A 14,704-nucleotide genomic window follows, 5' to 3' on the forward strand; every position below is an offset into this window, starting at 1 on the left:
CATGCCACTCATATGTTTGTAGTTCCTACTTGAAGCTTGCTACGAAAGTCAAACCAATTCTTTCGGTTAGTGGTGCCATTAATGAGTTATATTGAATGTGATTGTTGCTTATACACAACACCCATAATTGTTTCGGTCCTAAAAATCTTGAGATAATATCTTCTCATTCATTTGAATTTTATTTAAGAATGGAAACTCATGTGTGCCTCGTTAATAAATTATTTGTTAGATTTATATAAATAAAGAAAAAGAAAAAGTTTATCACTAGATGGAATTTGGAATTCAAGTTTCAAATGATTTTTTCTTTCAATTCATGATATGTGGGAAAAATCTGCACGAGTTGAGGTATGTTTTATTTATACGGTTAATTAAGTTAGTGTCACGAGTTAATTTAATATCAATTTAATTACGAAATTATCAAAATATTTTTATCTTAAAGGGTAATTAATATTATTATAAGAATATTTTTACCCTTTAATATTTATATATAATATTTCAAATAAAACAACTAAAAAACATTATTTAAGAATCAAACACAAGTTCAAACTAATTCAAATAGAAATTTCTTAACACTCCAACACTAATCATTTGTTGAAATAATTTTATTAATACAAAATATTAAAATCTACTGTTGATAATATCATGCACACAAAATGACACCTTTTGATCATCAATTAATTATTGTATTACAGAATTTTGATGAAATTATTGATATTAGAAAATTGAACCACGCACAACTCTTAGTATTAAAAACGAAAATGCACCACGTATAATCTATATTATTATATAAGAGTTTAAATGGGTTGATATTACCTATCTGTTTGGTTCCAACTCATATATACGCTAAAACACGACTAGAGATAACTAAAAGATAAAAGCTAAAACAAAAACTAAAACCACCATTAGTTTCATAGAAACATGGTAGAGACAAGAACCAACACAACTTTCAAAGAAAGTAAAGTGGAGTGAAACTACAACCACCATAGTTTTTAGAAAAAAAAAATAGAGTACATTATAACTAAAAAGACTAAAATCTAAAAGAAAAATTTAAAGAAAATTGTTGGAAAGGCCATGGTTGGCAACTAACCTGGAGGCCAATGCTGCTGCCGAAAAGATTAAGGGACAATTTAGTATAACTTTTAAAAAATGTTTTTGGGATAAAAAGTATTTTAGGACAAAAATATTCTTTTTTTTTTTTTGAAAACTTCAGAGTATATAGTATGAAACCAAAAAATAAACAGCAAACAATGAACATCAAATAAAATGGCACAAACTCAGAACAAATCTAGATATTTTAACCGAATAGTCTAGAAATCATAATAATTACATCTAATTAATGCCCAGTCAGAAATTGCTGAACCCTGTCTTGTCATTTGAGTCTTATTTCTTTCTTTGCTTTTGACAGTTTAGTTTTTGGGAAAGTTGTTCTTCTAAAACCGATTTATTTGCTCTCTTTTCCTTTCCTCTCAGTTCTCTTCTTCCCCGTTCTCTCCTCAATCCGGTTCTCTTCTCCACTCAATCTTTCGTTGATTTTCAGCATACCCCAGGACCTTCATATCCAGGTACATCTCTTCCTTCCTTTTTAGAGTTTCTACTGCCAATATATGCGCGAGAGCATTTGCAAATTTTGGTGTGTGTTTGAATATGAAGCTTCTCGATCTGTTCAGTTTTTGTTTAATATCATATATATATGCTCCAATATCTGAATGACCTTGACTCTTTGATATACATTTCTTAATTATTGTGAGGGAATCACCTTCAATAATGATCTTCGGCCATTCTTGTTCAACTCCTGTTTGGACCGCTTTTTGGCACGCTATTGCTTCAGCTGCAAAGGCGAAAGTTACCCCATGGTGGATCTCTGAACAGGAAAGTAAGACAACCCCTTCTTCATTTCTAGCTACAATTCCTAAGGCAGATTGTTGATGAGTCGCATCATTAGCACCATCAAAATTAATTTTGACGAACTCACTAGGTGGGTAATTCCATCTTCTTTGCTCATTCCCCCTTACTGGATTTTTCCTTTCTAAACCATTAAGTTCAGCAAGATAGTTGTTGATGAAGTTTACTATTTCATGACTGTACTCTGTTTCTGCTCATGCAGTCTTTTATTTCTCTCTCCCCAGATAGCCCAGAGACCGCAGCAGAAGAGTTTGTTCTGACATGTAGTGAGCTGATCAAAGATCTAGGGAATCCACTGTAAAAAATCCATGGTAGAATTTATAAGAATATTTTGAAGATTTAATAGTGTCCAAACTTCCACTGTGACAGGACATTCGCGAAAGATATGATCGATTGTTTCATTATTTTCTCCACATCGGGGGCAGCTTGTATTACTAACGAGCTTTCAGTAGTGCATATTAATCCTCGTAGGCAGATAGTTCCATGAAATTCTCCATACTGTAGCCTTTATTTTAGTAGGTAGATTTAGGAGCCAGAGTTTTTTGTAAGAATTCTCGTAGTTGGTTTGTAAAGCATAAGCTCTAGGAATTTCATCAAAAAGTTATAATAGTTTGTAGGCGCTGCAGACCAAGAATTCCCCTGAATGTTCACCTCCTCAGGCAAACAGATCATCCTGAGGTGTGCGCACTAAAGGTATCTGGATAATTTTTCCAGCATCGTCTTTTGAAAAGGTATTGTTTATGAGTTCTTTTTTCCATATTCTCGCATGGCTGTCGATCAACTGACTAACCTTTTCATCTCACATAGTATTAACAATTGAAGATAATCTAAAATTAACATCATCTCGAATCCACGCATCAGCATGAATAGAAATGTTTGAACCTATACCAACCCTCCAACATATTCCTTTTTACAAAATACCTTTCGCTGCCCAAATGCTTTCCCAAACGAGAATTTAAAAAATGCTCATTTAGAAAATATTTTGCTTTACATACTTGTGTAACCAAAGAATCCTGATTCTTAATAATCCTCCACCCTTGCTTTGCTAGTAATAAAATATTGAATGGCGACAGATTTCTAAAGCCCATTCCCCTTTCCTCTTTTGATCGACACATAAATTTTCATTGACACCAATGTATTCCTTTCTTTCTTTGTCCTTTTTGCCACCAAAATTTAGCAAAGATATTTTCTAACTCCCCACGAAAAGATTTTGGTAGGAGAAAACATGACATAGCATAAGTTGGAATTGCTTGAAGTATTGACTTAATAAAGACCTCCTTTCCCCCTTGTGTAAGTAGTCTTATACTCTAGCTTTCAAACCTCGAATTAATTTTGTCCTTTAGATACTGAAAAGCTTTCTTCTTTCGTCTGCTTACCACATTAGGGAGTCCTAAATATTTTTCCAGATTTGTGGATCACCTCACCCCTAGTAAACTCAATATGCCTTCTATGTTTCTTTCTGTTGTATTTGAACTGTAAAAAATCGTCGACTTGCTAAAATTCACGCATTGCCCTGAACACTGCTCATATTCTTTCAAAATTTCTTTTAAAATTCTTGCCCCTCTACTTTTCGCTTCACCAAATAATATATAATCATCTACAAACAGTAGGTGGGATATTTCTGGCCCTCTTCTACTCGCCCTTGCTCCATTGAGCAAACCCTCAGTTGTCGCCATTCTTATTAAAGACGAGAGTCCCTTACTGTATATCAGAAAAAGAAAAAGGCTAAGTGAGGTACCCTGACGAAGCCCTCAAGTGGGTTTAAAAACGTTTCCTCTTCTTTCATTGATGTTGATTGTATAAGAGACTGCAGAGATACATTTCATAATTAATAACACCCATTCTTTTGCAAATCCCATTTGAAACATAACTTCCTTTAGAAAAGGCCATTAAACTCTATCATAAGCTTTACCCATGTCTAGTTTAACTGTCATAAGCCTTTTTTTTCCCGATTCATTTTTGACGTAACGTATGTAAGAGTTCGTAGGCTACTAACACGTTGTCAGTAATTAATCTTCCTGGAACAAAAGTACTTTGGGCCTTGTCTATACATCTTCCAATGACTTCCTAAAGATGATTTGCAGTTATTTTTGCCACAATTTTGTATAAAACTGTGCATAAGCTAATAGGTCTAAAATTAACAAGACTGGTGAGATTTGGTATTTTTGAGATAAGCACAATATCGGTATGATTTAGAGAATCAAAATCATTCCCATCATTTAGAATTCCCAAACAAAAATTTTCAACATCCTTACCTAAATTTGTGCCAGAATCTTTGAAAAAATAATGCCGAAAAACCATCACAGCCTAGCGCTTTAGTAGGCCCTATTCCTTTCAAAGCTGAAAATACCTCTTCTGCCGTAAATGGTACTAGCAAATCTGTATTGATATCAGATGAAACATTAGTATTGATTCCCGTTAGAAGATAGGATAAGTTCCCCACTCCCTTTGATGTGAATAAATTTTGGAAGTAATTTGAAGCGGCTTCATTAATTACTAATTCATCAGAAATTTCCTGTCCTCCATCAGATTCCAGCCTAGCAATAGTATTAATTCGTTTACGTGTTATGGAATACTTGTGAAAAAAAGCCGAATTCTTATCCCCTAATTGAAGGCAGTTAGCCCGTGCCTTTTGTTCCCAATACATTTCATCTTTATCAATCTCCATATTAAGTCGAATTCTAGTATCAATCAATTTTTCCATTGTGACATCATCCCTACTACTTGCCAGTAATTCTTCTAGTTCCTTTATGAGCCTATTACTTAAACCATCTCGACCCTTCTTTATTGAGCTTGCCCACATCATTAAGCTGAATTGCAGCATTTCTAATTTTTCACCAATAGATCCATTTGAAGACTACTACGTTCTTTTAATCTCTCGTTCAACAGATTCCTCTATGGTCCACCATGCATCGAATTTGAAACTTGGAATTCCCTTATTACTATTTTCATTATTAGTACTAATAAGTAGGGGCAGTGATCTGAAATTGAGTATGTTAAATGATGAATAATTCCTCTTGGAAAAAGTTGCATCCACTTTTCATTTGCCACGCCTTTATCTAGTCTCTCTTTAATATTTGTTTCCGGTAAGTTCCCTCTCTCCCATGTGAACCAAACCTCCGTGTAACCCACGTCCATTAATTGACATTCATTTAGAACCTCATGAAAAGCTTTCATTCTTTTCTCTTCCTTTGGTTGACCTCCGCTTTTTTCAAAAGAATACATTATTTCATTAAAATCACCACATACCAGCCATGGATGATTTTGATATTGACCCAACTGCCTTAGCAAATTCCATGAGGCATTCTTGTTATTAACATAAGGTGATCCATAAAACACTGTAAATCTCCACTTTTCGTTGACATTGTCCTCTTTTACCATCACATCAACATGACTTTTTGAGAAACTTTTAAGATCTACCGTAATTCCTGCTTTCCATGCCATACAAATTCCACCTTTAAACCCTTCTGCTCCTACATCAATCCCATTCTAGAAACCATATCTCTTTCTAATTTTTTCCATACGCTGTCCATCAATTTTAGTCTCCATGAGGAAGACCATTTGGGGCTTATGTTGTTTCAACAAATACCGAAGCCTTCGTGCTGCCCATGGACTCCCTAATCCATGAACATTCCAACATATAGTTTTCATTGTGCCCAGTCAGCTTGCCTTTTGGTAGCTGCCGATTTGTATTGATGGGTAACATAATATTGTTTGAGATTTTCTGCCGACAAAATTGTACCTCCTTCAATTTGAAATTCTTTGCCATCATACTTCATTTTTTTTTGCTTCATCTTTATGAGAGATTTCTATAACATCTTCTTCAATTGCAATCTCATCCGATTTCCTCTTTCTCAGTCTACGATCACCATTATAAGTATCCACCTCTCTTACTACCTCAATTCGCTTCTAACTCGATTTCTTAGCTGGTTTCAGAATTTTTCCAAAATTATTATTTTTCCCAATCATCTTTTCTTCCACATTTGTCTCTTCCTCCTGCATTTTCATCGATATCTCTTTCTCTATAAATTGTGGACTGACTTGGATGCTTGGGGACATATCACTTCTATCCTCCACTTGTAAATTTAATTCTGTAATTTTCTCAATATCACATATGTATGAACATTGAGGCTGCATTTTCTTTGAACTAGTATTAAACTTTAGACTCTCCATTCCAATTAAATTTAATTCTACTTTTAATGCTAAAGAAAAATGAGGATCAATTCTAATTTTATTTCTTTCTACAGATGTAAACTCTTGGCACTCTATAAGCCCATGCCCCATCTTTTCACAGCAAAATAGAATGTTGGTAATTTTTCATATTTAAAAGGGATCCAGGACTTACTTTGATTTTCTGTTGAGATGAAAATGCCCCTGAGCAAGGGTTTCTGCACATCTAATTTGATTCTGAGCCGAAAAAATTCATCGTTAATTTCAGATCTCATAACGCCTCCAAAAGTAACCCCAATAGCATGCATCAAATCTTTTTTATCAAATTCTGGTAAACATGGTCCGATCTTAATCCAAAACAAGGATGAATTAAGCCGAATTTGACTTCTTTCTATCGTTCTAGTCAGTCAATCAAGTGGTACTAAATTTTTCCGAAACAACCATGACTGCCTTTCCACAACTAACTCCAAATCTTCTTCACTATCAAACACGATCAAGAATAGATTTTGTCCTGCCAATTGAATCTCAAACTTTTTCCTCGCCTTCAATATACTTTTCATCTATGCTCTAAAGCTATCTGGATTATAGGATTTCTTTGTCCATATAGTGCATAGTAGGGTTGGTTTTTCGCCTGGTACCACCATCGAGCTTTTGACTGATAACTGAATAACTTCCTTCGCCAGAAGAGAGATCTTATCTCCTTTAAAACCCTCGTAGCCACCACTCTCCTCCATCTTAAGCCGAAAAAATTTGCTCTCGCTAGGATACTAAGCAAAGCACTCTTGGCTAGGGTTTTTAATAAGTAAGTCAACTCTCCCTAGTACAAAAATATTCTTAAACAAAATGTTTTTTTAAAAGAAAAAGTGCTTCTCCCAAGTTTAAAATCAACCTAAAAGCACTTTTAAGAAGCATTCCTAAACTAAACCTAAGTTCTGATTGAAAGAAAGTTGAGTGGCTAGATTTTTTAAATTGAGAGTAAAACAGTACTAGAAAGCATTGATTGTATAAAAAACAATCCTCTATTTAACATGTCATCTATCTATATATATATCATTATTTAAATTCTTGATTAAGTTATTGTGATAGATCAATTGAATGCCAACTTGATTTTAAAATTACGAAAATATCTTTTCGTAATTAAAATAAGATAAATTATATTCGATAGTAGTTTAATTTTTTAAAAACACTAATAAAAATTTTCTAATATTAATTTTATCGCTAAACCAAAACTTTATTTTAATATAATATTTATATTTTAATTTTATTTTATATTATTATTTAAATCTTTGATTGAGTTGGTGCCATGAGTCAATCGAGAACCAACTCAAGTTTAAAAATTATAAAATGTCCAATGTAATTAAAATAAGGTAGATATATTATTCAAAGTATTTAATCATTCTATTTTTATTTAAAAACCAATAAAATTTACATGTAATTAGATTTGAACCCATGCAATTCACATAAAAAACATTAACTTTACCACTAAACCAAAGCTTTACTTAAAAATAATACTCACATTCTAATTTTATTATACATATCAGTATTACTTTTGTCAATTGTATATATTAAAATTTCTATTTTAATATTGTACATATTACATGTGTTATTATTAATTAATTTCAAATCATATGATTCATTATTTATTATATGTTGATTTTAAACAAATCTATGTGTTCTAAATATGTAATTCTTAAACGCATACGCACGTGATAGAAATTTTAGTTTATATTAAAGGTTTTACTGAGTTGGTGTTACGGGTCAATCAGCAGGGGTAAAGCCAGAAATTTTTTTAGGGAGCCGAAATTAAATTGTAATTTTTCATGATAGTAAAAACGTAATTTCACCATTTTAATAGCCTATATCTTTATAATATTTAAATGATTAAATCAATTTTTTATCATTTTAAGGAGGCCAAAGTGCAATTTTACTTTTATTAATTTAAAATTTTAAAAAATTTAGAGGGTCTAAATGAAAATTTTCCATTTTAAGAGGATCGGGGCCCTACTAGCCCCTCTAGCTATGGCCGTGTCAATCATGCACCAATCAATTGTGAAATTATTAAAATATTCTCTTATATACAAATTAAGTTATATTTTATGAGTGTGTTTTTGTCTTTTTCCTATATAATAAATTAATAAAATTTGATAATAAAGATATTTAAACAAAAAAACACCGTGTGCCATAAATCTAGTATCATAGGTTAAAATATACTCTAAGTTCATGTGCTCTCCATATATTTAGAATTTGATCTCCTACTTTTATTTCAAGGAATTCAATTCCTTTACTTTTTGAATTTAAGACTGTAAGCTCAATTGTTAATACCGTTAAATTTTATTAAATTCAAGTTCAATACTATGTCATTTTTCTCTTAAATGATTATCAAGTGAGTTCTTTTTATCTCAAAATGTTATACTAGTGAATTAGATGTGCTCATAGGCCGGGCCAGGCTGAGTTCGGGCAAGGCTCAATAAAAAATTCAGGCCCATTTACTAGGCACAATCCCGACTTAGCCCGAAAAATGGGCCTAAAATTTTTCCCAAGCCTGACCTTGATAAAAATGCTAAAATCCAGGCCCAACCCGTCCTCGCCAGATTAATTTTTATATTATTTTATATAATTTTTAAATATATATAATATATCAAAATACTAAAAACATCAAAATAAATATTTCCCAACAAATTGGAAATAAATTTTAAAAAATATGCACACTTAAATAAGACTAACATAAATGCAATTTAACAAGCAAATGTTTTAAAATAATAACAAAATTAACGATTGCCTTTAAAATAATAACAAAATTAACAATTAAATAAGTTTTATATAATATCCAAACAATAACAATAAAATAGTAGCAACATAATTGTAACATAGTAGCAAAATAGGGAGAAAACAACAAGAAAATAACATTAAAAAACAATTTTTTTTGTCCTTTAGTGAATTCGGGTCAGGCCCGGACCAAAAATACCTTACCCGAGGCCCTGTCTTTTTTTTAAACGGGCCTTATTTTTTATCTAAGCCTATTTTTAGGCCTATATTTTTGCTCAAGCCCTCCCAAATTTCAGGCAGACTTTCGAGTAGGGTCGAATGGCCCGATCTATGATCAAATCTACAGTGAATTTAATAAAAAAGGAATTAACTAGAGCCTACAATTATATTTGAAATTTGAAAAGAGAAACTAAATTCAGATAAATTAAATTTGGAAAGATATAGGGAGTTAAAACTACATTTTAATCGGTATTATATATTTGTTTAATATATTTCATATTTTATTATTTTCATACTAAAAGCACTGAAATGATGGTGGTTAAAAGTTTCGGTTTCGAGGAACATAAGGTGTAGACCCCAAATCAAAGTCGTGATAGTTCAGCTTCCGCCCCACCTTCCTTTCCACTCAATTTTTTCACTTTATATTCTTTCAATCATCAATTTACTTATTACTAAACAACACCATATTCCAAGCCTCTCCCTTTCAACATCTTCAACACCCATGTTAATGCAGGTCAACTGTTCTAATTGCCACGCGCCGCTGCAGCTTCCGCCGGCCGCAAACTCCATATGCTGCGTCCTCTGCCAAGCTATCACCCTCATAGCTGACCCTCGCTCCCTACCCCTACCTCTTCCCTCTTCCTCCCACCAACAACAACCTCTTCCATCTCCTTACAACCACGCGCCGCCCGGTCCCCCACCGCAGGCTCATGGCCGCAAGCGCGCTGTTATTTGCGGCCTGTCTTACAAAAACACCCAGTATGAACTTAATGGTTGTATTAACGATGCCAACTGCATGAAGTTCTTGTTGGTGAATCGCTTCATGTTTCCCGAGTCCTCCATTATTATGCTTACGGGTAACCTTTGTTTTTCTTCTCCTACTTTTTGTTATTTATTCATTCCAATTGCTTAATTCAATTGGAATATACACAAAAAAAAATAAAATAAAATTAATGATTGTGCCATAACTTAAAAGTCTTGATTAATTTAGAATGTCAAGACAGGAAGGCGTTTCAACTTGTGTATATCATTATCACCCATTTGGTTAATTTTTGTTCTCAAGTATTTGGCTTGAAAATGGTAATAGTTGACATTAGTATATAGTTTCTGATAAACTTCTCGAATCATTCTGTGGGTCAATTTGGATAAAAGGAAAAAAAAAATCATGTCTCGCATTCATGTTGGATATCAACTTCATAGATAACACTTCTGCAGAATATTTGACAAATTTTTTTTAAACAAGCAAAAAGAATGGTTTCAATTTTTGTTTAAATATTGGTAATAATCGAGACTTCTTGTGATCTGAATATCATTTGCAGAAGAAGAAACTGATCCTTACAAGCGTCCAACGAAACGCAACATAAGAATGGCATTGCGTTGGCTTGTCCACGGTTGTCAGCCTGGAGATTCCTTAGTGTTCCATTACTCTGGTCATGGCTCGCAGCAAAAGGACGACAATGGAGACGAGGTGGACGGATACGACGAGACCCTTTGTCCATTGGACTTCGAGTCTCAGGGAATGATCGTCGATGATGAAATCAATGCAACCATCGTCAGGCCTCTACCTTGCGGTGTTAAGCTTCACGCAATCATTGACGCTTGCCATAGTGGCACCGTATTAGATTTACCATACCTCTGTAAAATGGACAGGTTAGTCAAATGTTTCCATATGTCACGTTTTCCTGGCGATACTAATTTCGTAATGCATAACTGTATATTGTTCCATTGGGATATAATATAGGAAGGGGAGATACGTCTGGGAGGATCACCGTCCTCGGACTGGAATGTGGAAAGGAACAACTGGTGGGGAAGTCATTTCCTTCAGTGGCTGTGCCGATGATCAAACTTCCGCAGACACTTCGGTAAGTCATAATCATACTCCGGTACTTCAAGCTTGATCATCCAGTCCAGAGTTCTAAAATGTTCAGTTTATGCTATGTGAAAACAGGCCTTATCTAAGATTACTTCCACCGGTGCAATGACTTACTCCTTCATCCAAGCTATTGAATATGGGCGTGCGACGACTTACGGCAACATGCTAAACGCAATGCGTTCCAACATTCGTCATGTGGATGAGGGCGGATTCGTTACCTCTCTTCTCACAATGCTCTTAACAGGCGGCAGCCTCGGTGGCAGATCAAGACAGGTATCATCAAACATGTTGAATGCATACATTTTATTTACTTTGTATATGCTTGTAAGCCAAGGCAAGATTAGTATCAGATCTCTCATGCTGTACTAATGTACTTTGTTGCAGGAGCCACAGTTAACAGCCACCGAGCCATTTGATGTGTATAATAAACCTTTTTCCTTGTAATTGGTAAACATGTGTGTGGCATGCTTTTCATTCTTTTGACGAAGCCTAAGCCCGAGCTTTGTACAGTTTTTGAGGGACAAAAAGAAAAAGGAGATAAATTCATCTTCTTTTTATCATGAACTTATCATAAATAATTTTATTATTTAGGTTTATTAAGATGCCCGAATGTTGATGCGACTGACACTGACATGAATGTGTTGGACACGGTTATTGGACATAAATATTTTAAAGAAAATAAAGAGCACGGTTAATTTTAAATAATTTTATTATTTATGTTTATTTACTCGGAACTTTTGTGCACAATGGATAAAATGGGCAAATTATGTATTCTTTTCATTAATTTTTGCTTTTGCTACTTGCATGAACTAATTTCCTTAATAATATCAGTAGTAAAGGTATACAGTGAGAGGAAAAAAGAAAAAGAAACTCGCTCTGAATATCTAAGAACAACCAAAATAAATTAAAAGGATGGTAGCATTTTTCGAATGATTGGACCCCATGCTATTACCTTAATAGGGATGTTCTAAAAGATAAAAGACCTTGAAGATCTGAAACCATTGAGTTGCCAGCACCAGCAGTAGGGGGTCCAAAAACGTCCCAAAATCGAAGGGTCTCATCTGCCCCAGCAGATATCACAGTTATTCCATCAGGGCTCTACAACAAACAAACATGGAAAACATAAAACTTTCATGTTGTTTTGCAAATGATTTTTTTTTCCTACTAGCTTCTCAACTAATAGTTAAAACCTGGCATAGGTTGATAATTCTGGATTTGTGATTCCCTAACTCCCCCACTTTGGTCATTGAAGGGTACCTCCATAGGCACAGTTTGTTCTGATTCTCCCTTATGCTGTAACCATGGCCACTCAATATCTCCTTGTGATGTCTGTTCCACTCCAGGCCACAAATCTGCCCATTTGAAGCAAATGGTTAATGCTTTCCCAGAAAAGCATTGCTGCAGTTTCAATCCTAAAACCAAGCATATCAATTCTTTTTAATGATGAAAAGTTAGTAGCTATGTTACTTAGGGTCCGGTGTGAATGTTGGATACAGAAGTGCGTTTTGCACGAGTATGTTCAAAGAGTAACAATGAGTTGTAATTTACCTGTGCTTTGGTTTCTATGTTGTTAATACAAATTCCTTTTTCTGTATTCCATATCTTAATACAACCATCACTCAAGCCTCCCCCAGAGGCAAGAACATTGTTCTGGTAAGGGCACCAAGCAAGGGCCTTGACTGCAGCACAATGATCACTGAGTCGATGCAGAAATTTGGATGAACTCATTTTTGAAGCTTCCCATATATATAACAGATTTTCATTGCCTCCACTTGCCAATCTATTGCCTTCAGTTGACCATTTCAAGCCACACACTTCATCAGCATGTCTTTTTATGCAGGAAGCCAAGCTGTTTGCTGCTCTAACTGCAAATCAGAACGTATATGAGAGATTTCAATGTTAAGATAGTTCAGTGAAAGAATATGGTATTCGAATACCATCATGATTGATAATGGATTTGTCACGGCTTCCTGATGTTAAAATGTGACCATTCCATGCTGTGGATGCTATCCTTCCACTATGACCTTGAAGGCTTCTGATCTGTAATGTTAGCATATCATTACTTCATACTTCTAAGCAACCTTCAAAGAGCCTGGAAACAATCAATCAATCTCGTCAACAGAGGGAGAACAAAAGACATACAAGTTTGGAAGACTCAACATCCCAGAGCTGAAGATTGGAGCACATATATCCAACGGCTAAAGTTCTGGCATCCTCGGACCAGGTTACACTCGTAGGCCAATCGTTCCCACCACGAACCTGCAACAACTTGTGTACTGCCTGGTCCTCTGAGTTCCATAAGTAGAGTTCGGGACCCAAAGCAACAGCAAGAATGTTGTTCATACCCCAACTCATGATGTTCGAATAGTAGTCATTTCTGAGCCTTGGCGCATCCAAAACCCTCTTTTCTCCCTGCACCCACATCCCACAATTAACATATAGGAGGCCATAGATTTCATTTAAGGAAATATGAAGCTAATTGTTCCAAACTACTATCTGTCAGTTATAATTGCTGTTAAGAACCGAGTGCATCGGCGGTATTGTTCATTTTGGGTACTCGTACCATAAACCTCACAAGGATTTGTGAAGAACCAAGTAGCTCAGTGGATACTTTTTGCCAAAGAAGAATGTCTTTGATAGTGTGTAAATTGTAGGCTCACAACCAAAATCCCATTAAGACAAGAATGGATAATACAACAAGACGGAGGAAAAATGGGAAGTATGTGGCATTGAATTAAACACCTTGGGGATGCATCGGTATGGAGTTTGTTTGCAATCTTTTTCAAATATGGCTGCAACTTCTTGTCTCAACTCATCAACAAAACGAATGGATTTTCGACTGGATTTTGGGCTTCCCCTGAAAACCATTATCTTAAATGGTCTCCCTTGAGAATCTAAAGATAGATTCTCAATCAGTTTTTGACGATATGCTTGCTGCCCCAGCAATCAAGATAAACAAAATTAGAAATCAACTGTCAGTTCCCATCTGAAGACAACAAAATTCAAGATATATTGAAACTTATTGATAAATTATATCCATAAAATTTCAGAAATTCAAGACAAATAATGGAGAAGAAGACAGAGGTACATTGAAATTTGAACTAGTGTTGAACTGCGGGGTCTTGCTGGTCAACAAAGTGTGGGCTTTATCAAGATCCATCAAACATCTGTTGGGTAAGAAGCGATCCCCCTTTTTGCATTTCATAAACCCAAAAAGGAAAAACAAATGAAATCAAGAAAGAAGCAAATAACTAATACTTACAACACATGGAATGAAGAAGAATGCAGAAACAGGCTGTTTCTTGATTGAAGAAGAAAAAGATGAATGGTACCGGAAATCTGTAATGGGTGGGACAGTCGTGGAGTCGTCTTGGAGAGTACCAATCCGATTCAAGGAGTCTCCACGTTGCGCTTTCATCCATTATTGGAAGTCAAGGTTCCAAATTACTTTCTTTGTGCATAAAACTAACAAACTAAAGGGTAGGGTAGAGAGGCTTTCTTTTCTCTTTATCGCGCGCCAAGAGCGCCAACCGTTGTTTTCGTTCAAAGAGTGGGGTCGGGTCGACATATAATCACCCCTATTCTTCGTCAATTCCTTTTAAAACTAATTGCGTCCCTTAGGGTTGTTGAAATGGAATACTATTAATTAAATTATTCTGTAAAATTTTTAATTGTTAATTAAATTGGAAATTTTTTCAAATATATTAATTGAACCAAAATTTATATTTTTATTAAAATAAATATAAAACATATAAAATGTACATTTTAAGGTTT

At 34.6% G+C, this 14,704-nt stretch overlaps 2 protein-coding genes and 1 long non-coding RNA gene across 4 annotated transcripts; 2 read left to right on the forward strand and 1 right to left on the reverse strand.

The window, feature by feature from the left end:
* Nucleotides 1-872: 872 nt before the first annotated feature.
* LOC128285706 (uncharacterized) lies at nucleotides 873-2,632 on the forward strand. Of its 2 annotated transcripts, none has more exons than XR_008276247.1 (2): nucleotides 873-1,975; nucleotides 2,105-2,632. It is a non-coding gene; the product is annotated as an uncharacterized LOC128285706 (long non-coding RNA). The 2 variants fall into 2 exon arrangements; XR_008276248.1 differs by having other exon boundaries at nucleotides 2,127-2,632.
* A 6,719-nt stretch (nucleotides 2,633-9,351) lies between these two features.
* Nucleotides 9,352-11,635, forward strand: LOC108450771 (metacaspase-1-like). The gene is made up of 5 exons (XM_017748532.2): nucleotides 9,352-9,914; nucleotides 10,377-10,707; nucleotides 10,799-10,919; nucleotides 11,006-11,203; nucleotides 11,315-11,635. The coding sequence occupies exons 1-5, from the start codon at nucleotides 9,560-9,562 to the stop codon at nucleotides 11,372-11,374; spliced, it is 1,065 nt and encodes a 354-aa protein (XP_017604021.1). The 5' UTR covers nucleotides 9,352-9,559; the 3' UTR covers nucleotides 11,375-11,635.
* A 46-nt stretch (nucleotides 11,636-11,681) lies between these two features.
* LOC108450770 (cell division cycle 20.2, cofactor of APC complex-like) lies at nucleotides 11,682-14,503 on the reverse strand. The gene is made up of 8 exons (XM_017748531.2): nucleotides 14,263-14,503; nucleotides 14,019-14,120; nucleotides 13,673-13,864; nucleotides 13,073-13,342; nucleotides 12,868-12,970; nucleotides 12,479-12,795; nucleotides 12,121-12,282; nucleotides 11,682-12,028 (listed from the first exon to the last, which is right to left on the reverse strand). The coding sequence occupies exons 1-8, from the start codon at nucleotides 14,350-14,352 to the stop codon at nucleotides 11,879-11,881; spliced, it is 1,386 nt and encodes a 461-aa protein (XP_017604020.1). The 5' UTR covers nucleotides 14,353-14,503; the 3' UTR covers nucleotides 11,682-11,878.
* Nucleotides 14,504-14,704: the final 201 nt, after the last annotated feature.

Source organism: Gossypium arboreum, chromosome 12 (assembly GCF_025698485.1).
Source record: "Gossypium arboreum isolate Shixiya-1 chromosome 12, ASM2569848v2, whole genome shotgun sequence".
NCBI lineage: Eukaryota > Viridiplantae > Streptophyta > Magnoliopsida > Malvales > Malvaceae > Gossypium > Gossypium arboreum.